The following is a 28,000-nucleotide window of genomic DNA, read 5'->3' as shown; positions in this document are numbered from 1 at the left end:
ATGCAAAAACACCATCTCTGTTGCCTATTTATCAGCCAAAGAAGTGCCACTGTCTAGAGAAATAAATATGGGGAAACGACCTTCCCCTTTCAACAATCATAAGCATCATTTGTAAAACAAATTGAGCGGAAAAGGGAAAATCAGCAAATAATAGGAACATATACATTCTCAAGAATACAAGTCGAGAGGGCCCTATAAATACATGTTTCAGTTTTTTTTCATCTTCTTTCTACAACTCCCTTTGGCTAGGGTCCCCCTAAAATGGCATTCTCAATGTCTTCTCTGCTTAATGCGTAACTGAATCTCCTCTCAATGTCCTTCTCAAGATCCCCTGGTCCACTCTTGAGATACCTGCAATCAAATGCCATACCAATTTTATCAAGATGACATCTCCATTAGATAAGCGTAAATGACATCTCAACGAACATGATTTATCGGATGACATCAACATGATTTACTTCTCTAAATATCTGACATCTCCTTTAGATAAAAACAGATATCTCAATTGAATAGCATGCAAGCATACCCAAAGACAAATAAATGTGCTAAAGACTCATAGAAGGGTGTGGTTTCTATAAGGTTGCAACCTTAAACAATCCAATTAAGGCGTACCTCTAAATTTTATCACAACATGTAATTTTGTTGTAAAAAAATATTAGGATTATCTTAAAATCTATTTTTATATCTAATTAGAAAATTTTAAATTCCAAATATGGTTAAAATCAAGTTGATCTATAAACATATAAAAATCTTGAAAATGGATAGTCTAGTTAATGTGTTGCAAGATGTACTATTTTTGAGACTCAGAAACAATTTTTTTTTTCATATTCATACATCTCGATGTCTAGATGATCAATTAGAGGGTTTTTCAACATTATAACAACCTTTCCGTTGGATTTTTGAGGTGCATCTGTAATTCAACATTTGAAGGTTGCAACCTTATATAAACTTTTTCCCTCATAGAATTAGTCATACACGTAAGTAGTTCATTTAAAAATTAATAATAACAAAGATTCATAAACTTCTGTTACACATTCCAAGATATGATGCTAATATTGAATATTTGAACCTTTGAATCAGGCAAATGGTAAGCTACCAATTCATTGATGTTGATACTCTAAACTCAGATGCACCATTCTAAGGTATGATGCTAATATCGAATATTTCGAGCCTTTGAATCAAGCAAATTGTAAGCTACCAAATCATTGGACTCTTAATTTTGATACTCAGGACTCAGATGCGCCATTCACACTTAGATCCATGTAACGAGGCAAGTCAGCAGGATAGCAAAAGTTAAAGTCCTAAGGGCAGAAAGGCATCAGCTAGATGCCATCTCTGAAAAAGAACACAAATGAGGATAAGCTAGAATTGTTACAGTTAGATGGCACCTTACTGAATCTATATGACAGTTGGAAAGGATGAAGAGGGCATATTAGAGTAGCAATTAACATTTTCTTCTTCTCCTGATTCCCTATAATTATTTTGCTTTGTTATTTTTAATAATTTAATAGTTAGAATATTAGTATTGATAGAATATTAATAGTAATATTATTTTACCATATTTTTTAATGAATCCTGAACCAATATTATATGCTCATGCTAGTTCGTTTCCTATAAGCGACGGGCTGTAACGAAACCTAGGTGCAATGAAAAATGTGCAAGGGTTAACTAGGGTGATCCCTAGAAATGATGCACCACAATTATGCTTGGTTGTGATGATAAGTAGGCATGGGTTCCCAACCCATTTTGGATGAGTACACGTAAAGAAGCAACTCCAAAATAGTAGGATTCATCTAGCCACATGGAATGTGGGAACTCTAACAAATAAGGGTATGGAGTTAGTTGATACAATGAGACGAATGAAAGTTAACATAACTTGCTTACACAAAACTAAGTGGAAAGGAGTAAAAGATAAAGCAATTGATGGATATAAACTTTGGTGCATAGGCAAGGACAATAATAAAAATGGCGTAGGCATAATAGACAGATTTAAAGGACAAAGTAGTAGATGTTAAGAGAGTTGGTGATACGCTACGATTAATTAATGTTGTTTATGGGGGGAGATAATTAACATAATTAATACTAATGGCCCACAAGAAAGGCTATAGGGTAGAATTAAAAGACAATTTTGGGAGGACATGGATGTACTACTCCAAGGAATACCAAATGGAGAGAGGACATTTCTATGTGAGGACTTTAATGGTCATGTAGGAAAAGATAGTAGATGATATGAAGGGTGCATGGTAAAGAGCTGAGGCTCTAAACAATCAAAGTGCACTTTCAAATAGTGTCAAGAAATGTGGTTTCAACATTGGAAATCTTTGTGATAGCCTCAAAATATAATTTCATCTTTAATTTTAAAATTTAAAGCTTCAAAAATAGTGTAGATCGAGCAGATCTATGAAAACTTGAAAATCTTGAAAATTGATGCTCCAAAAATGCATTACAAGATGCACTATTTCCAAAACTTGAAATCTATTTTTTTACCATGTCCATGCTTCTTGATGTCGAGATGATCAATTTGAAGATATTTGGGCATCAAAACAACCTCTTCTAGTGAAATTTTTAGGTGGGCTCTAATTTGATTGTTGAGAGCCTCGGCTCTATATAAACTTTTTCCATATATATATATATATATATATATATATATATATATATATAGAGAGAGAGAGAGAGAGAGAGAGAGAGTAAACCTTACAATAACTGGGCAGCTATAATGAATAGTAATATAGGTGGAATCCCATCCGTCAGAATTTCATCATGTGGTTCAGAATGCATATCACTATATGAATTTTAATATTTTTTCTAGAAATCAGATCATAAAAAAATTTTAGACGTGTACTAAAAAATAGGGCGCAGAATTATAAAATATATAAAAAATATTTACCAAAACATAAAATGACCAAAATACCCCTGAAAATGACGAGGGTAATTTGGTCATTTTAAATTATTGAAACTAATGTTTTTTTATTTTTATATTTTTATAAGGTGCGCAATAGTGTTAGGTATATACACCCAAAATTTCATCTTAATCAGATTTTTAGAAAAAAAATTAAAATTAAAAAAGTGATTTGTATTTTGAACCACTCGATGAAGATATTTGATAGCTGGGATTCTACCTATATTACTATTCATTATAGCTGCCCAACTATTGTTACCTTTTCCAGATATGTGTATATATATATATATATATATATATATATATATAGCAAAATTTGGTAAGGTAGAATAATGTGGAATTGTGATTCCTAATTTCTAGGAGTTGAGATTTGTAGTGATTCTTTATCATAAACAAGAAATCGAATTTCTGAACTAGAATCGCTACCTAGGGGGGATGATTCCGGTAACTATAAGCTAGTCCCATAACCAACCCAACAGACCTAGGCACAGAAATGTCAGTTCATTATTAGAGTCCAATGCACAGACCAAGAATACTTGTATAGGAGTTCCCAAGTTTCCTCCTTACATGGGAGTCTCTCTCTCAATAAAATGCATGCTAACTGTTACACATACCCAACAAAGATCACACAGATCCAAGCAAAGCATGTAGTGTAGGATTCCCTTAACGAGGCTTATCCTCACAAATGCCAAGACATCCTACATCACAGGAGCCTATTTCATCTCCTGGCCAACCAAACAACATCCACACCAGCTGCAGCCAACCTCAATAGGGTACCCATGGACCCTGTTCACCAATGCAAATCTTGGGACCAAACATAACCTGCCGAAAGGTGTGTTTTGATTATCTAACTAAGGCCTAGTCGTACACCAAGACAAGAGTGATGGAGCCCATCATGCCCTAGATAGAGCTCAGCACCCTACACATGCCCTGCTCTTAATGTAGAGCATACTCCCACCCAAACTGAGAGTAATCCCCAAACAAAAAGCGTGAGAACACATACATGGGGAGACCACAACAGAGCTTTAACCAAAGGCCAAGTGTGCATTTAAACACCACAAACCCCAGCAGAGTTGAAAAGCTTTCATGATTTGACTACTTTGTACAGATTCTTTAATAGAAATCTTAGCACTTCTTTTTTTTTTGAAGAAATTCACAATCTATAAATAGACACAAAAAAAAAAAAAAAAAACTTTACAAGATCCTCACAAGGCATGAGTTTAAGGCAAGCCCCATAGGGGAACCCTATATAAAAAAGTTTAAGAAAGCACAAGAAAAAGCACAAGGTCCAGCAACCGACAATAAATGAGTGACTGCCACTATAAGAGATAAAAAACCAGTTTGTGGCAGCCCACACTTCGGCAGCTCAGCACATTCCGGGTGGCATCCCACAGGGCTCACCTCAAAAGAGTAAAAAAAACAGGTTCATAACCCGTAGGAGAGAGAAAAACGTGTGAAGAGGGTGATGAGAAAGAAGGGATGTGGGATGCAGAAGATGAAGGAAAGAGGAGATGGAGACGAATTGGAGAGATGAAGAATTAAAGAAGAAAAGAGACGAGATTGGAAATCTAAAAGAAAGAAAGAAATATTAGCACTGGTATTACACCAGTTGCTACTAAAGTAGACTAAAGAATGAAGAAATGCATATCTCAATAGACTAAAGTAGCTCAAGAAAGCCATAAAGCTGCTCCTAACCTCTTTATTTCTGTAAAATTATCAAGCAATGTATTCAGGGACTATAAGCTCCTTCTTCTACTTTGTCTTGCAAGATGGCTCCCTTTCAAGGGCAAGGGTCCATTCACATCATGATCATCATTCAAGTTGCATAGGTATGCTTTAGTGGACATTTTGGATGACATCAGACAATTGCATCAGAGGGAAAGAAGTATTAATGGCCCAGACTATGGCATGCCAACCGATTCGTGGAAAGGTTCAAGAACTGCCAATTAGCCAACGGTCAATCTCAGAAGACAAAGCCATACACTACCCAGTATTTTCCTACCACTCCCTAGACTGCTGCTATCACTATGAACTTTGTTGTGGGACTTCCCCACAACACAAATGCTAGGATTGCATATTCGCCATGGTGGATTGTTTCTCGAAGACTGAAAACGTTTCTCTTGCAAGAAGACGCTCGATGCCATACATATTGTTGATCTTATCCTCAAGGAAATGGTTAGACTAGACAAACATAGCAGCGTTCGTAAATGAAAGCCTAGGGAACTTGCTAAAGATGCTTGTCGGAGAGAAACCTAGTCAATGGGATTGGATCCTGCCTCAGGCTGAATTCGTTTACAACAACACCATAAGCTAGTAAACTAGGATGCAGTGTTCGAAAAAATGCTAGGCAGCTGGCCTAAGGTCTAGCCCAGGCACTTGGCAGATGCCCTGAAGTGAAAATTTGCATATATGTGCTGTTCAAAAGCACATATATGCAGATTGTGTTAATTTTGTATATTTTTTGCATTTGTATGTATTCTAACTAACTTTGTCTATGCAAATACATGCTCATGAATGTTGAAACACACTCAAAACTTCAAATCATTGAAAATTTAGTGAAAAATAAATAAAAAATATAGACAAGTTCATGTATTAGCCTCCAACACTAAATCCAAACTATGGCATACTCCATACTAACACATGAACATATTCACAACTAGACAAGATCATCATCATTGTAAGAGCCTTGTCCCAACTAATTAGGGTCGGCTACACGAATCCTAATCCACCATTCTCTATTAAGGGTCATACCCTCAGTGAAGCCATAAAAATCCCCATATCTTTTCTTACTACTTTCAACCAGTATTTGAAAAATCGGCGATCCGATTCGAAATTGGGTGATCCGGATCGGGTATCGCTCAAGCCGTTCTGGATCCAAAGAAAAAACGAGATTCCCATTTTATTATTAAAAAACCTTTAAAATCATCAGGCTAATGTCATATGATATCACGGTTCATTGGTCCTGATGTCAGGCATCGTTGTTCATTACAATTTTATTATTAAAATCCTTTCATTAGTCCTGATGTCAGGCATTGTTGTCCATTACAATTTTATTATTAAAATCCTTTCATTGGTCCTGATGTCAGGCATCGTTGTCCATTACAATTTTATTATTAAAATCCTTTAAACAACTATACTGACGTCACATGACGTCAACTGAAATTACTTGGGTGGACTTGCACGTCACCCCATTCCCCAACAACCAATTGACATCAATGTTTTTGCAGGTCCTTTTATATGGCTTTTGCGTCCCACATCTCTTCCATGTGGGACAATTCTCATAGCCCAATTGTCACATTGAATGAGCACACTTAGGTAGGGATGGCAGAGCATCAATAAGAGGGGTGTGCGCTCGGTATTAAATTACATGATAAAAAAAAGTTATAAAATTATTAAAAATAATAATTGGATGATAGGATGCACCACCCTTATCTTTCACCAAAAAAATTGAAATTTACTTATCAAAAAATCAAAATAAAGAAACTAATACTATTAGGCCATTATCTCATGGAATTATTTTATTATATGATTAATATTAGACTATTAGCTAATTAGAATTAAAAAAAAAATAGTACTAGCTCATAGGATATTAATAAAAGCAAAAAATAATACTAATATTGGTTTATTGAATATTAAAAAAAAATATTAGTTTATGGGATATTTTAAGAGAGAAAAATAACACTAACTTATACCACATAAGAATTTATTTTTACGTTAATTTATCAATACCCTACATTGCAAGTATGAATTTATTTATTTATTTTTTAATTTATTAAAATATGATTGTAAATTTATATTTTTAAATTCTATATTTCTATCCACACTAATTATTATATATTATATTTATTTATTTGTGAGGGTCATACCCTTGTTTTTTGAATCACATTTATTATAATATTGTAATTATTAATTATACTAATTACAATGATAACCAAGTCTTATATTTTATTTATTAATTTATTTACATTATAAATTATGCAATGTATTATTTTTTGTTATAGTTGTAAATTAGATTTTTCATATTTATTCTTATTTGTATAGTAAAATGATGATAAAATAATAGAATACAAACCAATAATTATAACTTCAATGTATAATTTTGTATTTAGTTAGGTTTTAATAAATGCTTGATGAGAATCTTCATACAGGGAAAGAACATCTCAATATTCGCATATTGATGCAAAAAAATAAAAGTTATTAATGTAGTACCCTCATTTTTTATTGGATTCCTAAAATACAACATTTATAATGATTTTTAATAATTTTTTTGAATTTTTTTTAAGGCCGAATTTGACCGATTCCCGATCCAAAACGCTAATTCACCGGTCCGAATGGGTTTTTAGGGTGCCCCGATCCGGGGCATCGATCCATTTTTTAAACTACTGCTTCCAACTATATCCTTTGGGACTCTACCCCTTGCCTTTTTTGAGCTTTCTACTTGAACTAACTCGCACCTCCTAACAGATGTTGTATTGGATCTGTGCCGCACAATCACAATTACACTAGATGAAATATAAAAATTCTCGCAATGAAGGATAAGCAGCGTAAGCTTTTTCGATTCATAGAAATATCAAAATTAATCGATTTGGGGGCTAAAATTTGAGGGTTTTTTTTTTTTTTTTTGACTTTAGGGGAGTTAGAATACCCCCAATAGCCTTTTATGAACAATTTGTGCATCAAAAACAACACAAAGTAGCATTAGGGGGCACTTTATTCTAAAAAAAAGGGCCAGCACTTGGGTGCCTGCCCAATACTAAGCGGCGGCGAAGTATTGAAGCCTGGGGAGGGCTGCCTAGCCCTAGGCATGTGCCCTAAGGTCCTCCAGGCACCAGCCTAGGCTTCGGGCGAACCATATTTTTAAACCAACGCTAGGACGTCTCCTTCTGCAATCATGTATGGGTAGTCACCAAACATAAGCTAGTTTGGATCCTCCACCTGAGAGGAGCAAACAAGAACACTAATAGAGCACCTACACGAGGTCCATAAGCAAGTGCAGGAAAAGCCACAAGAGAGCTACGCTAACTATAAAGCTGATGTTGATCAACACTAAAGAGAGGAGTATAGGGAAGTTGACTTTTTGATTGTCTATCTGCAGCGAGAACGTTTCCTTAGCAGCACCTATTTAAGCTCAAATATAAGAAGCTAGGCAGAAAAAGGGGTGGGATAGGCTAGCAGCCAACGTAAAACTTTGCAAAAACTTTCATTTCCTTTCCAGTTTCCTTTCCTATTGAGCTCTCTAGAGCCTACATGACAATGCATAAAAAGCTGAGCTTCCAGGGGGTATGGCATATCTCTTATCTTCAATCTATTTTATATGTATGAGTACTATGGAGAATGTGTTGGTATAGACAATGCAGAGTGTGAATATTAGTTGACTAAGAGAGCTTTTGAGGCAATCCATAAGGTTCTTGACATTAGAACCATCACTGTCAGATGTGCGCAATATAGCCAATACCTAGTCCAATGGAAGGATAAACCCAAATGAGACTACTCATATATTTCAGAAGAGGATCTTAAGTGAATTGATGAAAAAGCATGGACGAATTTCATGGCAGAACAAAACTCGAGGGCAGGTTCTCTCAAACCAGGGGAGGTTGATGTAGGCAATTTGAGCACTACACCTTCTAGAGGCTAAAGGCCATAACTTTTTGCTTAAATACCACCCAATTTTCTACTATGGTACTCAATTCGAAGGTAATATGGAGGTCTATACTTGCAAAACTTGTTACACTGGTCTTGTCGACCACATTTTGCCAAAAGATCTCATAATCATCGTCAAAGTCTTTTCGCAACTAATTGGGTCGGCTACATGAATCCTTGTCTGCTATTCTGCTTTATTAAGGGTCATACGCTTGGTGAGGCTATAAGTCCCCATATCTTTTCTCACTACTTCCAACTATATCCTTTTGGGCCTGCCCCTTGCCCTTTTTGAGTTTGCCCCTTGAACTTACTCATACCTCCTAACAGGTGTTGTACAAGGTCTGCACCACATATGGCCAGCCCACCTAAGTCTACTCTCTCTTATCTTTTTGTCTATTGGTGTCACACCTAAATTTTTCCGGATGTATTCATTTTGAATTCTATCCTTGCTTGTCTTGCCACTCGTCCATCTCAGCATCTTCAGCACCGCTACACTCATCCTATGGGTATATTGTTTTTCAGATCGCCAAATAGTCCACCCCATAGAGCAAAGCTGGTCTCATAGCTATCCTATAGAACTTGCCCTTCAACTTGGCGATCACATAAAATTCCGATTGCACATCCCCACTTCTCCCACACAACTCTAATTTCTATGTACGACATCTTCTTCAATCTCTCCATTTTCTTAGATTATTGACCCAAGATATCAAAATTGCGCTCTTTTTGGTATTTCTTGGCCCTCAATCTTAAGGCCTTTAAATCGACCTCTGTAGTTTTCAGTGCAAGTTTACAAGGAAGTATCATATTTTATTAAGGGTAGAATCATCATTTCATATTGAGGTTTTTTAGAGTCGGTTAGTGGAAAGATGTCATCAACTTTTTCTAAATTTATTTGCTTGAGATTCTAGTTAAACTAGTGGTAGCAATTGAACCTTGCTTTTCAGCTTCCCTTTCTCTTTCAATCAATACATCACTACATTTATTCCACCCCTTCTCTCTATCTCTCTCTCTCCCTCCCTTCCTCCATCCCTCTCCCCCTCTCTCTCTCTCCCTCCCTCCTTCCCACCATCCCTCTCCCCTCTCTCTTTCTCTCTCTCTCTCTCTCTCTCTCTCTCTCTCTCTCTACCCCCCCATATCTTCATAATTAGACTCTATCCTAAGTAAATACCTAAAATTGAAATTAGAGAATTTGAAGACCAGTTGTTGCTCAAATTCTGTTTTATTCCAAGGCAGAGTTGTAATAAGAGATTTAGGAGCCATCCCGATTATGGATCTTTTTAGTCCCCTCCTTTTACGTCCAACTCCAACAGGTCAAGCCACCAACATCTATAGTCAGCAAGGCATGGAAACCCTCTGTCCCTCCCGAAGAATCAAGCGTTTAGGTGGTGTATCATGCATAAAAAAGGCTCTTGAAATGGATCATATCCGATGAAGGGGGACACACCTGTCTATTAGATAGGGAAGTGAAAGAGACTTTTGATATGATATTCAAAGGGGGTGGAAAAGCAGCAGATGGATCATATCCAATGAAGAGGGACACACCTATCTACTAGATGCATTATGTGCAAAAACAACGAGGAATCAATGGACTGCTTCTTCCTCCATTGCCATTACCAACCAGCTTTGGTTCTCTCTTAAGTATGTTACAGTGTTTTAAAATGCAGGATGCGGCCCTGATGCGGTGGGGGCCGATGCAGCTTGATGCAGCTCTGATGTGGTGGGGGACCGATGCGGCCCGGATGCATCACGATGATGAGATCAATAAATGTAAAAACAATTCTAAAAAATTTTAAAAAATAAGTTAATGCATAGAAAAAAAATATAAAGGTGATATATGTGATAGTAGGTATTTTAGTTTAATGATTAACTTCAAAACTATTAGCTGTCGGAGATTCTGTATCTAGTTATCCACCCATATAAGTATCTCTATAGATCAAGCATATCACACAACTTCTATCTTTGGGATGTTTTAGTTTAGCATATTTCCAAACCGGATCCTTATTACTAGAAGATTGGGAAGAAGACATTGCCCCAAAAATATGTATATTAGTAATATTGTACAAGAAGAAAAAAAAATTTACCGACTCTGTGAAGTACTACTCGATTTCTTTACGACCTCTGAAACCCCCAATTTTTTTATTACAAATTCATCCTAACATCTCCAAATCAACAATCAAAGGCATCCAATGAACATCCAAGTATCAAACAACCGCCAAATCAAAGATTTTGATGAAAAAAAAATTCCTTTTTTACCTCGACTTGATGCAAAAAAAGCCACAAAAGTGGCTAAAAATCTTCGTTTAGGGCCCCTAATAACCCCCTAAACAGTTTCCCTAACATTTGGATGGTCAAAAAGACCATTTTGCCCCTCCCTGAGGGGCAAAGCAGAAAAAAAATTCGACAGACACTGTAGCAGTGGGATGCGGTGCTATGCGGCCTATACGGGATGCGGCTACGATGCGGCCTGATGCGGCGCATATGCGGCCGCATCTTTCAAAAGCGCATATGCGCCTGTTTCTGATGCGGATGCGAGCGCATCCCTCATGATGCGGCCGCATATGCGGCGATGTGGCCACATTTTAAAACACTGGTATGTTAAATGTGGTGTGGATCTCCTTGAAGCCACATAACAACTTTTGTCTGCATGTAACTTTCCCATCATTAGGAGGTTGTTATTATGGACAGCTTCCATGATCGCCTTAATATGCACAATCTGGATGGAACGAAACAACAAAAATTTCAAAAGTAAGGAGTCTCAAATACAGGCCATGAAGGACCGACAAATCTCCACTGTGATAAATTGGGCAAAGCTTGAACTGAGTTGAAATCTCTCAACTTTGAACTTCCCACAAAACTGGCTTATGATCTCTAGGTTCAACCCTAGGACTACCCAAAGATCAAAGAATTGGATTCCTCGCCAACCAGCACCATCAAACTAAACTTTAAAAGGTGCTCCTTTCGTAACTTAAGTGAGCTCGGAATCTGAGGTGCTTTGAAATAAAGGTCCCACTGACTTTTTCAAAGCTGATTGGTAATGAAACTGTGACTACAGCAGAGGCAAAGGCCCTCTTGCACGGCTTAATCTATATGATAGATCATGGGCTCCTCATTGGTGGTTGAGAGTCTCAACCATTGTTCGCAAAACCAGCCGGTTTCAACAGGAACCGGCCGGTTAGATCATAACCGCCAGGTTACCGATTCCGGGTAGGGCCGGTTTAGGGGTACCAATAGTTAAACCCATCTCTCAAAAAAATATCGGGTCCAAAACCGGCTGGTTAGACCTCAAACCGGTGGTTTTTATTAAAAAACGGCCGGTTTCTCTAACCGGACCGGTTACAATGTAACACAGAATGCAGTTGGGTCAGTTACAATAAATGGTTATATGGTTCTCAACTAGACCATTCCCTAAGCACAGGGGCAATGAAATCCCTTCTAGACCATAATAGAAAACAACAAAGAATAAAAAAGAAAAGATAATTTATTCTGTACAAAATTCATATACGCCCACTTAATCATGTTTATATATTTTGTTTGGTCTCATCATAAACAGATGAATTAGAAATTTTTTTTGTTTTTTTTACAAACTATACAGGGAATTCAAGTATTGAAAAAAGATTCAAAGTTATGCATGAAAGAACATGCACAGACATATATAAGAAATTCAGTCAAATAATATTAGGCCTCATAAAGTTCAGAAAAAAGAGACACCAACCTTATGTAAAGATCAGTTATGTCAAGTGAAAGCTGAGCATGCCAGTCCGGTTTCTCAACAAACCAAACCGCTCGATCTTCTTTGCTCTGATAAAACCCAAGATTCATAAGCCAGGCCTCAATGGATGGCAAACTATGAGAATAGAGAGGTTTCTTCTTATCAGGGAGCTTCGCAAGCCATTCTTCCATGCCAAACACCTCAGTTCCAGATGTCCCAGCTGCTAGTACCCTGCTGCTGCTTCTTCTTATTCTCCTGAAAGTAGTTGCAGGACAACGAAGTAGGGTTAGGGTTTGTGCGCAAGAATGGAAACGGTGACAACCCATGGGAATTTCAGTGGGGTTAAGAAGGTTGGAGGAATGAGGTGTTAAAACGGTGATCATCCTTGTTAGAGGACAGAGAGAGAGGAGAGGCGAGGATAAAAAATTTGTACCAGAGTTGCGAAGTCAGAGAGAGAGAGAGAATGGATTTTGTATATTCGGAGGCATCAGACATGAAGACCCAATATAAGTTAAAGCCTCACCAAATCATCAAAAATTGCAATTGAAGTATTGGAAAACTTTTAAATCGATCGTCTCAGCTTCAGGATCATGGTTGTGAAAAAAATTTAGGATTTAAAGTTTTTAAATTAGTATATATTACTACAAATCATCGAGACTATTAAGTGTTAACAAATTCGCAAGATCTCTATATTTTTTTGAATTTTAAATTTTATTGTCCGTATTGAAAATTGATTTTAGAACTATCACGAAGATTAACGCGCCGAGAGTGTTTTCTAGATGAAGATTTGAGCTGAAGTTTTATTTTGTTTTCATAAAATCTGATAGAAACTTCACTCTTTTTAGAATGAGGTCATTTTTAAATTAAAAAATATATATATATATATATATATATATATTATTTTCAAATTTTAAAATTAAAATAAAATAATAAAAAAAATTCTATACTTTTATATCTCATTGTTGAAAACTTGAAATTTCTATTCTTCATAAAATATTTTTTAATTTCAAAATAAAAAAAATTGAAGTCCATCATTCATTAAACAGGGAAATTGTCTGTGCTTACATAAGTCCATCTTGAAAAGCCTAATTTACCTAACTCAAATTTAAAAAATTGTTCGTGTTTATGTATGAAAACTATTCATGTTTAGCCAATTTTGAAGATGCCCATACTCTTTTTTTTTAAAATAAAAATAATGTAGAATAAGAAATAAAAATATTTTTATTTGGAATGAATGATCGGCCTAATAGGTTTTCGCATTCTATTTTGTTATGATGCAAACTTGGACTACAATAATTTTTTGATGAATAAATTCAGTTTCAAAAAGTAACAATCTTTTTTTTTATTTTTTTTTATTTTTTAATGCTTTGTTATTATTATGACATATGAATTATAATAATTAAGGGACAAAGCTTTCAAGGAACAAATAAGAAGAATGCCCTACTCTCATCACCATGAGATCTGTTAAAAAAGTGAGGGCAAGTCTTCAAAGAACAAATAAGAGGGAAGCCCTAATCTCCTCATTGTGAGATCTCTTAAAATCATGGTCAGTATGATTCTATGGATTACTTTTTGGATTTAGGCTGTAGGGCTTCATTGGTTTGTACAATTTTCTGGTATTTTTCTAGGGGTTTGGGTCTAATCAATAGACCCTTCTCTCTTTGAATTTAAGGATTTCCATTCTTTTTTACACTCCTCTCTCTCTTTCTACCATGTTAGGGCTCTCTCTCTCTCTCTCAGCCTATCTCTTTGTATGCTATCTCTTAGTCTATCTCTTTGTATGCTATCTCTTTCCCTCTGTCACGTATTGCTTGTTGGATATGTAGCCATTCAAGGATTCCTTCACTTGAGTTGCAGAAAAAACCTATGCCTTGGCAATAACCAATGAGGGTTTAAGGTCATTTGTCATTCAAGTTGAGAGATATCTGCTTAGGGACTCTAGCATGTGAGGATAAGATCTAAATCCTACCATCACCTCTCCACAAGATGTGCATATGATAGTCATATATGGAAGCTTCCTTCTCGGGGAAAGGTCTTGAAAGGTGGTACACATGTGCATTAAGAGAGGAACCCCTACACCCCTAGGTAGTGCCATATTTATCCTCAAGGGCCCACCTAAAATCTATTTTAGATGTCAGAAGTACACCACTTATCAGTTGACATTGATAGGCTGAGCACAAGCTCCTGCTTAAGACTCTAAGTTGTAGATCCTGTGGGGCCAATTTAAGAATTTAAGAAAGTGGTTGTGAAATTTTAGATAAATTGAGCTTAATACCTTGGCAGTGTGATTTTTCAAGTATGTAAGCACCTACTTCTCTTCAAGGTTTTTTTAGACCTCCAAACTTTTTTAAAATGGGAAAATAAATAAAATTTTAATTTTTAGGAAATTTTGAGAATTTAGATAATTCTGTCTGAGCACCCTAAATAGCCAAGAAAAAATTGTTTATGAAAATATGAAACAGGATGAAAAGACACACTTGTGGCTTAAATGGCTAATAGGCCACGTGTTTGCAACGTGACCACATGTGGGCCCACACACTATTCACATCAGCATGGTGTCAGGCCACATGTGGGTCCACACACAACAACGTGGTATCAAGACTTGAGCAAGGCCACCTATATTTTGCCTTGTTTTTTAGGCTACTTATCTTAAATAAGTGTGTATAATTTTAAAGTAATGATCCTATAAGACCCTCCCGCACCCATTTGTGTAAGACCTTAAAAGATTACCATTAAATTTGATACAAATCTCAAGAAAAGTTATCATATGGGTGTGGGACTTGACTTTTCTAGAGATTTGTACCAAATTTAATGGTAATCATTTGGGATCCTACACACATGGATGTGGGAGGGTCTCATAGGATCATTACTCATAATTTTAAAGTAAATAAGGGTGGACCCTAATATGCACATGGTTGATACTTCTTTCACCCCATTTGGACTAAAAAGAATTTATTTTCCAAGACCGGCATTTTAAAAACGCCTTTACCATGGAAGAATGTTGGTCATATGACCATCTATAAGCCATAGACTGATGCCCATTAGGACATCCTCACATTGCTTACATATCTCTTTTTTTCCATTGAATATAAGCTGTTAAAAAATTAGGCTCACCATCAGAGGTCAAGGCTTTTCGCTTCCACCAAATTACTTTGGAAAGAACCCTAAAACCTAATAGTAAAACAAAATTAAGGTCTGAGCATGGACAGAGGTGAAAGTATAAAGTAGAGGGGATACGCAACATGGGCATCCGTTGTTGGAAGTTTGGTGGGTGAAATGGGGGCAGAAAATGATACAATTTGTAAAATTAGATCTCAAACTCTTCTTGTTTTCGAGCATGCAAGAGCGCTATCTCAAGATGATAGTTGCTCCATTTCGATAGATTATTTGATGTGCATAAGAAGGCCAATTCATCCTCGGGATACAGGAAAACAGAGAGATTATTTGATGTGCTTACACTATAGAGTAATTTATCATTGTACTCAACAATTTTGGATACTTCTATACATTTGTTTTGTATATGGAGCATTTTTTAATAAAGTTATTTTTGGTCATTAGGAGGGTATGACATCATCTATATGGGGTGTGACACCACCTGCATAGAGCACATTAATGACATTTAATACTTCATGTGGGTGGTGTCACACCCATATAGATGACGTCACACCCCTCATAATTACCAAAAATGTCTTTCTTAAAACAACGCTCCATACACAAAACAATGGTATATATGTGTCTAAATTTTGTTGAGTACAAGGATAAATTACTCTATAGTGTGAGCACTCTAATATAACCACATATATATATATATATATATATATATATATATATATATATATATATATATATATATATATATATATATATATATATATATATATATATATATAGAAAGAGAGAGAGAGAGAGAGAAAGAGAGAGAGAGAGGAAGATACTACAAAACGCTTATAAGCGAAAATGAACAGTGATTTCACCTACCCTTATCACCGTCCAAAGTTCATCGTACAGTCACGATTGTTCAGTAGTGTCTCATTTTTCATTTTTCGTTTTTTTTTTTTTACAAATCAGAATGACTTAAAATTTGAAGCGTGTATTCATCAAAAATAGGCAAATCTAGGAAAAATATCAAAAAAATATTTTATATGAAAAAAATTGATTAAAATATCCTCAAAACGTTTTGAGGATATTTTGGTCAATATTATTTTACAAATTATTTTTAGTTTTTTTTATTAGGTGCGTTTCACTAAGATGTACATATGCTCTAAATTTCAGGTTATTCCAATTTGAAAAAAAAAATGAAAAATAAAACACCATCAGACAATCGTGACCATGTGATGAACTTTAGACAGTGACGAGAGTAAGCGAAATCACTATTAATTTTCGCTTGTAAACATTGGGAAGACTTTTCCATATATATATATATATATATATATATATATATATATATATATATATATATATATATATATATATATATATATATATAGGGATAATATAAAGTTACACCATTAGATAATCGTGACCGTGTAATGAACTTTAGACAGTTATATATATTTATAAAAAATAATGAACTTTTTGATAAATGCATTAATCACAACCCCTTCTAACATTATACTTTGTATTTTTAAGGGTTATATATATATATATATATATATATATATATATATATATATATATATATATATATATATATATATATATATATATATATATATATATATATATATATATATATATATGTAGTGATTGTGCAACCCTCTTCTCCGTCCAAAGTTCATCTCACACTCACGATTGTCCAATAATGTTTTATTTTCATTTTTTTTTTTACAAATTGAAATGATCTGAAATTTGGAGCGTGTATACATCTTATTGAGGCTCACTTAATAAAAATATATAAAAAATAATTCGTAAAAATAATTAACCAAAATACCCCTGAAACTTATCGGAGATATTTTGGTCAATTTATTTCATGTAAACTATTTTTTTGATATTTTTCATAGATTCACCTATATTTTATGAACACACGTTCCAAATTTCAGATCATTCTGATGTGTAAAAAAAAAAAACAAAATACTATTGGACAATCGTGACCGTGCGATTAACTTTGGACAGTAATGAGAGTAGGCGAAATCACTATTTATTTTTGCCTATAGGTGTTTTGTAGTATATTCATATATATATATATATATATATATATATATATATATCATGTCACTGTAGCAATTTTTTTTTTTGGGTAAGTCAGTGGGCGCGAAGGCCCCTTACCTGAATTTTCATTGATAGGAAAAAGAAGAACACATTAATTTACAACCCAATAATAGGGCAGTTGCACCAAGTCATGTAATAATAAAAGAGAAAGAAAGTGTGGCGGCCGATAACACCAAATAGTTGCGCCTGCATCGGCCGATGCTCTCTTAGCAAGAGCATTAACTATCATGTTCGCCTCATGAAAGACATGAGTAATAGACCATATATGGGATAAGAGCCTTGAACGACAGTTGTTAACTAACGCATGTAATTTTTATGGGGCACTGCAACGATCTTGAATAGCATCTACTAGCATATATGAATCACTTTCTATTTGTATCGGGAAGCAGCCCTTTTGAATAACTAAGAGAATACCTTCCTTAAGAACCTGGAATTATGCATAATTACTAGATGCAACTCCAAAGTGCATAGCAAACGCTGCCACAAATTCACCATTGTTGTCTTTTATGACTCCACCCCCTCCTGACAAATTAGGATTGTGCAAGGAAGCACCATCAATATTAAATTTATAACACTGAGCCTCAGGAAATGACCATGCAGCTGAGATCGAGGATTTTGGCTTCTACTAAAGCCAGTAATCTATAAATTTCAATAACTGCCTTTTCTGACAAATGGAATGCCCATTTTTTAACTTCTGTTAAAGCCCTGACGTGAAGTAATACGAATTACAACCTGCTCCCTCCTTAGGGCATTATATCTAAAGATTTGTCTGTTCCACTCCTCCCATAGATACCATATTGTTGTGAAAAAGATAGCCATCCATATGTCGAGTAAACCTTGTGATTTGAATTTGAAGGCTAGCCACCGACAAAGAATAGTCATAGTATCGAGCACAAATCTCTTGCCACACCGCCAAGCTAAAGATTGTCAAACAGTCAGCGAAAAAGAACAATGAAACAAGAGGTGACATAGATTGTCCTCATTGTTTCTACCAAATGGGCAGATAGCAGCCATGTGTATACCTTGCTACTGAAATATGGTTGAATTCGGTAACCAATTATGCATATATAGCCAAGAAAACCACTTAGCCCATAGGTGACATTTTGAAGACCAAAGAGCACGAAATAAGGGTTGGGGTGACCTTTTATACCGAATGAAGTTCCATGCTAATTTGATTAAGAAAGTTCCATTGGCAGAATGAATCCATACCAATGAATCATCCTTAGGTTGCAAGGGAATGGTATATCGCTCCACATCTCCCCATATGCTATTCAATAAAGTCAAAGTAGGTGAAGGCTGCGTCCATGGTGGGGGTTTACCATCTATAAACTCTAAAACCTTTCGCCCTCCAAATTCCCCCAAATCCATATGTTCATTTGTATGTAAATAATCCTAGATTGACTGCACTGATAGCCAAGGTCCATCAAGAAATCCATTGTCTGACTATTACTAATGCACCACTGGACATTGTCCCTTAGCTGAGATAAACAGATATGGATGCCCTTTCAAGCATGAGAACAACCCTTCTTAGCTACAGAAACCCAAATGGAACACATTTTGAAATACCTGTGTTTGAAGAAACGAGCAACCAAAGAAAATGGATTTGCTAAAATCATCCATTCTTCATCATACCTGCAGTATTGAAGTATGTCATTTCTCTCACCCCCATGCCTCCCTCCTCTTAAGGAAGGTAACTATCCTCCATTTAACAAACTGAACCCCTTTATTTTCTGTAACTCCTGCCCATAAAAAGTTCCACTGAAGCCTTTGTATCATGTTACAGGTTTTCTTCAGCATCTTAAAGGATAATATCCAAAAAATAGCGGAAACACTAAGGATTGACTTAAACAATTGCAGACATCTTGCATAGGATAAACATAAGGCTTGTCACATACTTATCTTGTCGATCACCTTGCCAACCAAACTCTAACAATAGCTATGTTGGAGATGGCCATGAAACAAAGGTAGCCTTGGATAACGCACTGGTAAGGAACCCTCACTGAACCCCAACTTACTCAAGATCCATGCTTGACTGCCCTGTGAAACCCCAATAAAGAAAGCCTTGCTCTTTGTAGAGTTTAACATCTAATGAATAGTATTTTCAAAATTGGTGATAATCATCTTTATAGCAGTGGCAAATGCATAAGATGCCCCACAAAAAATTACGGCATTTTCAGTATAAAATAAGTGAGAAATCCCATAATCGACCCAGAGGGGAAGGCTCTGGGTAACAATCCTTGCAACATAGCCTGGTCTAGTTGCCTACTAAAGAAATCTATAAATAACAAGAATAAGTAGGGAAATAGAGGATCCCCTTATCTCATGCCTCTTTTCCCCTCGAAGAAACCTATAAGGGTACCATTTTTCAAAACAAAAAAAAAGGTAATCGAAATGCATAAATGAGTCCATGAAATAAATAAATCTGGGAAAAGGCTTGTAACCTCCTCACAATAAACTCTCAAGAGACTCTATTATATGCGCTACTCAGATCAATCTGCATACACATTTTAAGACGTGTTGAATTCTTATAACAAAGAGACATAATCTCATTTGATATTATCTTAAATGAGCCTGCCCTTCAAGAAAGTAGCTTGCCTAAGATAAAAGATATTCTCAAGGAAAACTCTAAGACGATTTGAGACTATTTTACTGATAATTTTATAAATGACATTACACAAACTAATAGGTCTAAAGTCCTTCATAATAGAGGGGGCATCCGCATTAGGAATCAAACATATGAAAGTGGAATTAATTTTTTTTAGAACCTTTGCCGAATAAATCATTCAAAGCCTGTAAAGATCTTTATTAATGATCTCCCAAGGGAATTTATAAAATTGCACTGGAAAGCCATCCGGTCCTGAAGCACTCTCGCTTCGCATGTCCCATCTAGTGGCCTTAATTTCCTCCATAGTAACTACTTCAACCAATTTTGCCTTCTGATCCAAAGATAGTGAACATGGGGGTAAAACTGGTCCGCATGAGTGGTGTCAATATCATTAAATTGGGCAATAAGTCTTCGAAGAAACTGATCATATATCTATCAATATCATCTTCGAATGCTAGCAAATCCCCATTCTAATCTTTCAATGATATAATCATGTCATTTGTTCTTGGAATCGTAGCGGAAAAGTGGAAGAACTTCATATTGGAATCACCATTCTTAAGGCAATTCTGTCTAGATTTATGTCTCCATAGTTTCTCCTCATGTCCCAAGAGCATTTGAAGCCTCTGTGTACTTTCTTGCTCTTCTGACACTAGTGCCTCATTCGAGGGATCAACATTTAAACTATCATATAGAGAAGATAGTTGAAGTCTGACAGCCACAATGGATTTACTAACGTGGTCAAAGACCTTATTCTATGTACATAAATCAACCCTCAATATTTTTAGTTTAGTCACAAACTTGTACATGGCCGTAACCCCAACTCTAACATGCCATGATGTAGAGACCATATCCATAAAGCCAAGGTGTTTTTCCCACATTGAGAAATATTTAAATGCATTTGGTCGAACCGGTCCTTTATTAGAAATTGTTACCATTATCGGACAATGATTAGAATTGCCTTTGGGAAGAAGCTCCACCTTAGATTCTAGAAAAGATAGGACCCAATAAATGACTGCCATTGTGCTATCTAATCAGCTTCTTATGCACCTCCTACTAATCTGACTAGAAAACCATCTACCTCCATATCGGATAAAGCACAATCCGTTATGACTTGGCCAAAGTCACCTGAGTATAATGGTAAAGAGCTGCTCCCTCCCATTTTTTTCGAGTTGTGTAACTAGGTATTAAAATCCCTCATCACTAACCAAGGCTCTGAAATAGCTGCCCCCATAGTCCTCATATGATTCCACAACAAAGCTCTCTGAGAAATTGAATTAAAGACATATACCCCCGAAATTATAGACACACGACCGATGCAAATTCTAGTAGCTTCCGTTGTTATCATTTGATCATTTACATCCAACACATTAATCGAATATATCAATGGATTCCATAGCATCATAATTCTAGATCTGTCATTAACCTCATTTGCAATGAAGTTATTATAAAAATCCAATTTTTTTTATCACGTCTAATTCAACACTGTAGGCAACTTAGTTTCTAAAAGAAGTAAAATGCTAATATTATGTTGATTTCTAAGAGTTACAATATCAGAAAATCTACCCGAGTCTCTATGGCCCCTAAAGTTCCAAGCAACAATAGACATAAGAAAAACTTTTAAGATTTAGAGTGCTTAGAAAGGGGGGCCCTTTTGTGGAAATTGGGACACAATGAGCCTTAAGAGAAATCCCCTTCTTGCCACCAATAACTGATGTAGATCCCTTCATTTAAGACTCAGTTAACAATTTATTCAACCCCTCCCCAGATATTTGATCTTGCCAACACTTGGTAGGGCCTTTCACCTTAGTAGTTCCATCCAACTTTGGCATTCCAAGCTTTATTTCAACTAAAGACATTGAATCATCATCCTTCTGCTGAATGACACCTTCATCACCCATGACAATACCCATCAAATCCTTGCAACACCTGTCCTCCAAAGAGACCACATCACCTACAACCTCACCATGTTGGATATCTCCATGTACCTCTTCATGCACACAACTATGCACAACAGAGAGGGAGACATCCGTAGATGCTAGTTCACCCTCAACATTAGAAGGCAGCATCTCAAGAGACATCCCACCCTCATCATTATCTGTAGTGACCCAAACTTTCTCGGCAAGAGAAAGTGTGCATGGCGGTGAGAGGGTGCGCACGACAGTGAAGAGAGAAGAAGAAGAGAGAGTGTGCACGATGGTGAAGGGAGAAGAAGAAGAGAAAGTGCGCACAGTGGTGAGAGGGTGAGCACGACGGTTAAGAGAGAAGAAGAAGAGAAAGTGTGTACGGTGGTGAGAGGGTACACACAATGGTGAAGAGAGAAGAAGAAGAGAAAGTGTGCATGACAGTGAGAGGGTGCGCATGGCGGTAAAAAGAGAAAATGTGTGCGGCAGTGAACATGCACGATAGTAAGAGAAGCCAAAAAATGAGCGTTGTTGTGCGCAACGTCGCCGAGCCCACGCATGTCATTGGAGTGCCACCTGCCTGCTGCATGTTGACATACGTGCCACCTATCAAGTTGCATGTCGACTGCCCACCTCCCACCTTTGAGATACTTAAGCCCCTCTCTCTTTCTTTTCTCCACGCCATGCTCATTTTCTCACCCTTGTGAAGCCAAACACTTAGAATTCAGCCCCTTTGGAGCCTTTGTTTAAGGAGCTTGAGAAGTGGACTGTGTGAGAGATTTTGGGGGCACCATTGCACACATGTAAGTGGATCAACTACCTTGTAGGTCCTTAAGCATGAATTGAACATAAATTAAGCGTGATAATGAGCATGAGTAGTGGTATAAGTAATGGATGCCTATGCACACTGTTATCCTATGATTTCCAGCAACACCTCTTGCCTTTGCAAGACCAAAATGGGTATCAAATCTTCCTTGTTTGTCATGAAAAGTCTGTAATTATATAATTTTATGTATCTATTGGAAATTGAGAAAGGTTTATGATAAAATTTTGAATGAATGAAGAGCTAAGTGATTATTATGATAAGTGATATTGGAATTGTGTTGTAAAATCTAGGAAGAATCTATGTTTTTGTAATCTACTTTTGACCTATCAAATGGCATCCAAATGTGTTCAAATAATTACCATTTGAAAGATACATGGGTCTACTATAATGTTTATGTTTAAACCCTGCTCAAATTCTTTATAAATGGAGAGCTATGCTTCAATTGTGCAAGTAGGTCACTATGGATAGATTTCACAAAAAATACTCAGAACTAATGTCTCTGTTGTTAAGAATTTTGACTGACCAAATGGACTCCATTTTCTTCCAAACCACTATCATTCGAAAGATCCATGAGTGTGCTTGTAATCATATGTTGAATACATTTTGGAATTCCTCCTAGATTGGGAGTTATGTAATTATTTGGGAAGGCATGTCACTGCCTCTACTGCACAATAGATTTCAGATGGAATAACTGCATTCTCTTGAGCTTTTGAAGGGACAAATGAAATCCTAGCATTTTTAACCACTGTCATTTGAAAGATACATGTGTCTAGTAAAAAATTAGCTTTGGAACCATTTTCAAATTTTGATGGGATCGTACATTATGACCACTTTTATGATCATGTCTCTGGCTGAAATTGTAGAAAATGTTATACTATGATAAGGAGACTGTGACTCTACTATAATGAAATTGGAGAGAAATCCCTCAAGAATGGAATGCTATGCCTAATCTCGCATATGTGCATTTCAATGTGAATAATAATGACTTTCAAACGACAATGAAATTATGTACATGTCATGCATTGAAACTCTGAATATGGCTTGATTTCTTCACTGAAAATACATGATACTTGAATATCCTTGAAATCTTGAAAATAGTAATGCATAAGCGAATGAATGCTTAAATATGCATGAATACAGTGCAATCATTCTATTATATGAATTCTTTTATATGTGCCATGAACACTACACAATGGGTCCTCCATTGGTAGTGGATACTTTGATTATGTTATATGAATTCTGTTATACGTGCCATGAACACTACGTAATGGGTCCTCCATTGGTAGTGAATTTTCTGACTCTGTGAGCGCTACGCAATGGGTCCTCCATTGGTAGTGGATATTTTGATTATGTTATATGAATTCTGTTATACGTGCCATGAACACTACGTAATGGGTCCTCCATTGGTAGTGAATTTTCTGACTCTGTGAGCGCTACGCAATGGGTCCTCCATTGGTACTCGGATTTGTGGATCGGCTATACTGGAAACAGATATCTATGATATGACCACTACGCAATGGGTCCTCCACTCCGATGATAGGAGTGGAGTCGAGAGGTGACTATAAGTAATAGGGAGGATCGCTCCCTCCCCCTCCCCCCCCCCCCCCCCCCCCCTCCAAATTGTCATGGGCATTATGCATTGGGTCCTCCAATGGTAGTGTAACACCCTCTCGCCTAAATGCGAGAGGAGAAGGCCGTGTCATGAAAGGTCACAGCCTATCAAAAACCCAAAAGCATGCTAAGGATCATGTGAGTGAGTGAGGACATTACAAAATGGGACTTCCATTTGTCATTGTCATCCCTCCCGAATGAGGGTAGAAGTTTCAAGTTACAGAATTGGCTTAGCCTGATTGATGTGACTTGTACTTCGGGAGTAAATAATTTTGTTTATGCATGTTAGAATTAAGTATTATGTATCATTCTGTATTATTGTCTGACTGTGATTGTGGTAAGCATCGATGTAACTGCCATTTTAAGATATAGTAGATGCTCCGACATCTGAACGATCCTCGTTTTATATTGTTAGTGTACATATCTTAATGCATGACTCTACTTTCTGATGTCTGTATGATCTTTAATGAACTGTAGGCCATATTATTATTTATATGCTTGTAGGTAGGAATGCAAGGGTAGTGATCTACTTACTGGGCTTATAACTCACTCTGTTTACTTTCATCTATGTAGAGTAATAGCATTTGACTCTGGAAGTGGTGCAGCAGGGTGGTGGCGACATGCTTTTGAAGTTTCAGACCTGTTCAGGATTTCTTTTTAGTCTAGTAGGTGTCTGGTGGTGTGGCCATGTGCTTTATGTTTGATGTAATGGAATAACTACTCCACTGTCATTTATCACCTTTCTTTCAGCACCTTTTACCTTTGAATCTCTCATAACAAAAGAAGTCTGGCATAAATTTGACATATGGCCAGTTCTATTACATCTCGAACAAGTGGTTGGTATAAACTCGTATACAATCTTTTGGCAATACTCCTTATCCAGGATGTCAAACCACACCTCTGTTAAACATGAGTTGTCGAAATCCATTGCGACACAAATCCTTGGCTTCGCCGGCGATTGCATTTTGTAGGTTTGCTCATAAAGATGGCTTTCCTACACTTGGCACAATACGAAAAAGAATCCGCCTCCCAGAAGATGAGAGGAAGATTTGGCAATTTGATCCACATTGGAACAATCAGTCAAGTGCATCTAGAAGGTTGGACTGATGGGTCCCATTCTTGAAGAACCAAGCACTTTTTGTTTACAAAACATGGGCCACCTCTACGTGTTATTTCCATTTCTTTTTTTGATTTGGAACGACATATCAAGAACCCGTCACCAAAAAATTTGTGATTATATTTCAGCCTCCACATCCCTTTCAAATGTATCCATTCAGGTTTGCAACCCAGGAAGCAACCCAGAAGACAGTTCTCCCACTTTTCAAAACAAGATTTTACTAACTCTTGTTCAATTCTCACATAACATTTGCCAGTAATTGTTTATGTTGGAGTAACATCCATACTGTCAAAGTAACAAACACCATTTTGAATCCCTTTTGCTCTAAAAAGAGGGTCCGTGGATTTACCCGAATCCCAGCAATTAGGAGTTATAAGAGACCTCTCCTTATTCTTAGGACCATAAATCATAGGAGGAAACTCCTCCTTATCTCTATTATTAAAGCCCTGAACATTATTAAGGAAAAGCTTTCCCTGAACATTATTAAGGAAAAGCTTTCTATGCTTCCCCTACAGCATAGAAGTTCTATCCTCCCACTTATCCAACTGTCCATTTTTTAATGGAGTGCTAGAATTGCCCCAATCACAATATCATGTCTCTACACTATTATATTTTTAATTTTTTTTCTATAAACTATATTGATACCAAATTTTGGACATCTATTCCTCTATTAAACTCGTACTAAGAAAAAATATAAAAAAACATATAAAATGACTTTATTCCTTTTCTACATGCGGAGGAGCAGGACGTCATTTAGATTACGATCAAAATAGATTTACTGTGCCCTTTTTTCCCTTTCATGAGGGGCCGACTGATATAGGGGAAAGCAAAAAAAGAATTGCATTGAAACGTAAAAATACCCCTGAAAATTTCAAGGGGTATTTTGGTCATTATTTTTTATCAAAAAATTATTGTTAATATTTTTTATAGGTCCGCCTCAATGAGAAGATGACACGTACCAAATTTCACCTTCAGAATTTTTATATTAAAAAATTAAAAATAAAATACTTTGAACTATTGGATTTAAGATCAAACAGTGAGTGGCTCTTTTGATAAAAAATAGACGGTAGGATGGTAGGGGGATGATAGAACTTTTAAGCTGTAGGGAGAGCATAAAAAGCTTGTCCTAATATTAAAAGACCGAGAGTTAGTACTCTTACTATTGTCTTTCCCCAACGATAAACGAACATCAATAATATCATGACCCTCCCTCACATCCTCGTCAACAAAAGCCTTAGAAGATTCACCCAAGAACATAAGCCCATTACCTCTGACAGTAGCTTCATCGACGCCATCCTGAAGCCCGAGTATCATATTCATTGCGACTCCTTCAGAAAGTTCATGTAAAGACACATGAACACCCTTTGAACGACCATCGTTACCATGCTCCTCATCACGATATTCAGCCATGGATTTGCTCTCTAGGAGAGCATCTAACTTCATAAGGGTCTTACTAGATCCTTCAATATGAAAAACTTCTTCACCTAGAGACTCAACATTAGTCTTTTTGTTTATGTGACCTCCATCCTCATGAACCAAATTCGGTATAAATTTCCTCAAGGAATTCATTCACATCTCCATGATCAGAAAGCTGATGCGAGTAGACATCAACACCCATAGAAAGAACACGATGAGCTGACACACCCTCATCGTGATCACCAACTCCATACCCAAGATTGGCTCATGCGCACCAGAAGAATTGCTGTTAAATGGAAAATCAAGCACGATAGGATCTTTGATGCTGTGGCAGCAGTAGCGTCCAAAGAACTCAGGCCTGTGGTTGCATCGCGATGGGCAGATCTAGTCCGAAGATGGCTAGAACGAGCCACCGAACCATCCATAGCCTCATCACCCTCTTTGCCACTAGTACCATCTGAATATACGCACCCACGCACCCAGAAACATGGCCACGTCCACCAGCTAATTCACTGAGATCAACACAAAACTTTTGTCCAAATTGATAATAAGACAGAACCTCAATTCCATCCTCACGAGCAACTTCGTGGCACGCCAAAACGTGAGACCAAGTCCACTAATTGGAAGAGAACGTTCAAGAGCAGAATTGGTGATGACGCAATATCCAAGCCCATTCACCCGTCACCTCCAATATTCAAGAGCAGAAGATCTTGACGAAGCAATGGCATTAGTTTTCAGATTTGGTGGTTTCCCATCCATGGGAAGTACCTCCTCATAGCCAGGGCTATTAATATTGACAATAAGAAGATCGCAAGATCTTACAGCCATGGCAGAACACCTTCATCCATACGAAACCCTAGGATAGGGAATTCAACCCCCTTGCTCTAGCATTATAATATAATGAAAAAAATCTTTATAGGCCTAGATGTAAGCATCTCATTAAAATAGATGGTCTACATTAGTCGAGCCAAAAAATACATTTTAGGGTTTGTTTTCAAATTTTACTTTATGATTATTCTTTTTATTTTTTTGGGTAATAGATTAGGGAGTGATGTTAATTTGGGGTGT

General features: G+C 36.6%; 1 protein-coding gene across 4 annotated transcripts; it reads right to left on the bottom strand.

Annotated features, from left to right (window-relative positions):
• Position 1: 1 nt before the first annotated feature.
• Positions 2–27,831, bottom strand: LOC18433207 (tRNA dimethylallyltransferase). Of its 4 annotated transcripts, none has more exons than XM_088863986.1 (3): positions 26,785–27,831; positions 12,252–12,503; positions 2–351 (listed from the first exon to the last, which is right to left on the bottom strand). In XM_088863986.1, exons 2-3 carry the CDS (start codon positions 12,437–12,439, stop codon positions 246–248), a joined length of 294 nt encoding a protein of 97 aa, XP_088720112.1. In that variant the 5' UTR covers positions 12,440–12,503; positions 26,785–27,831; the 3' UTR covers positions 2–245. The 4 variants fall into 4 exon arrangements, with proteins under 4 accessions (XP_088720112.1, XP_088720107.1, XP_020522254.1 ...); XM_088863981.1 differs by lacking the exon at positions 26,785–27,831 and adding an exon at positions 12,772–13,102; XM_020666595.2 differs by lacking the exon at positions 26,785–27,831 and adding an exon at positions 12,682–12,818.
• Positions 27,832–28,000: the final 169 nt, after the last annotated feature.

Source organism: Amborella trichopoda, chromosome 1 (genome assembly GCF_054954075.1).
Source record: "Amborella trichopoda isolate Santa Cruz 75 chromosome 1, AtrichopodaSantaCruz75HAP2 v2.0, whole genome shotgun sequence".
Classification (NCBI taxonomy): Eukaryota; Viridiplantae; Streptophyta; class Magnoliopsida; order Amborellales; family Amborellaceae; genus Amborella; species Amborella trichopoda.
This window is presented reverse-complemented; position numbering and strand designations above follow the sequence as displayed.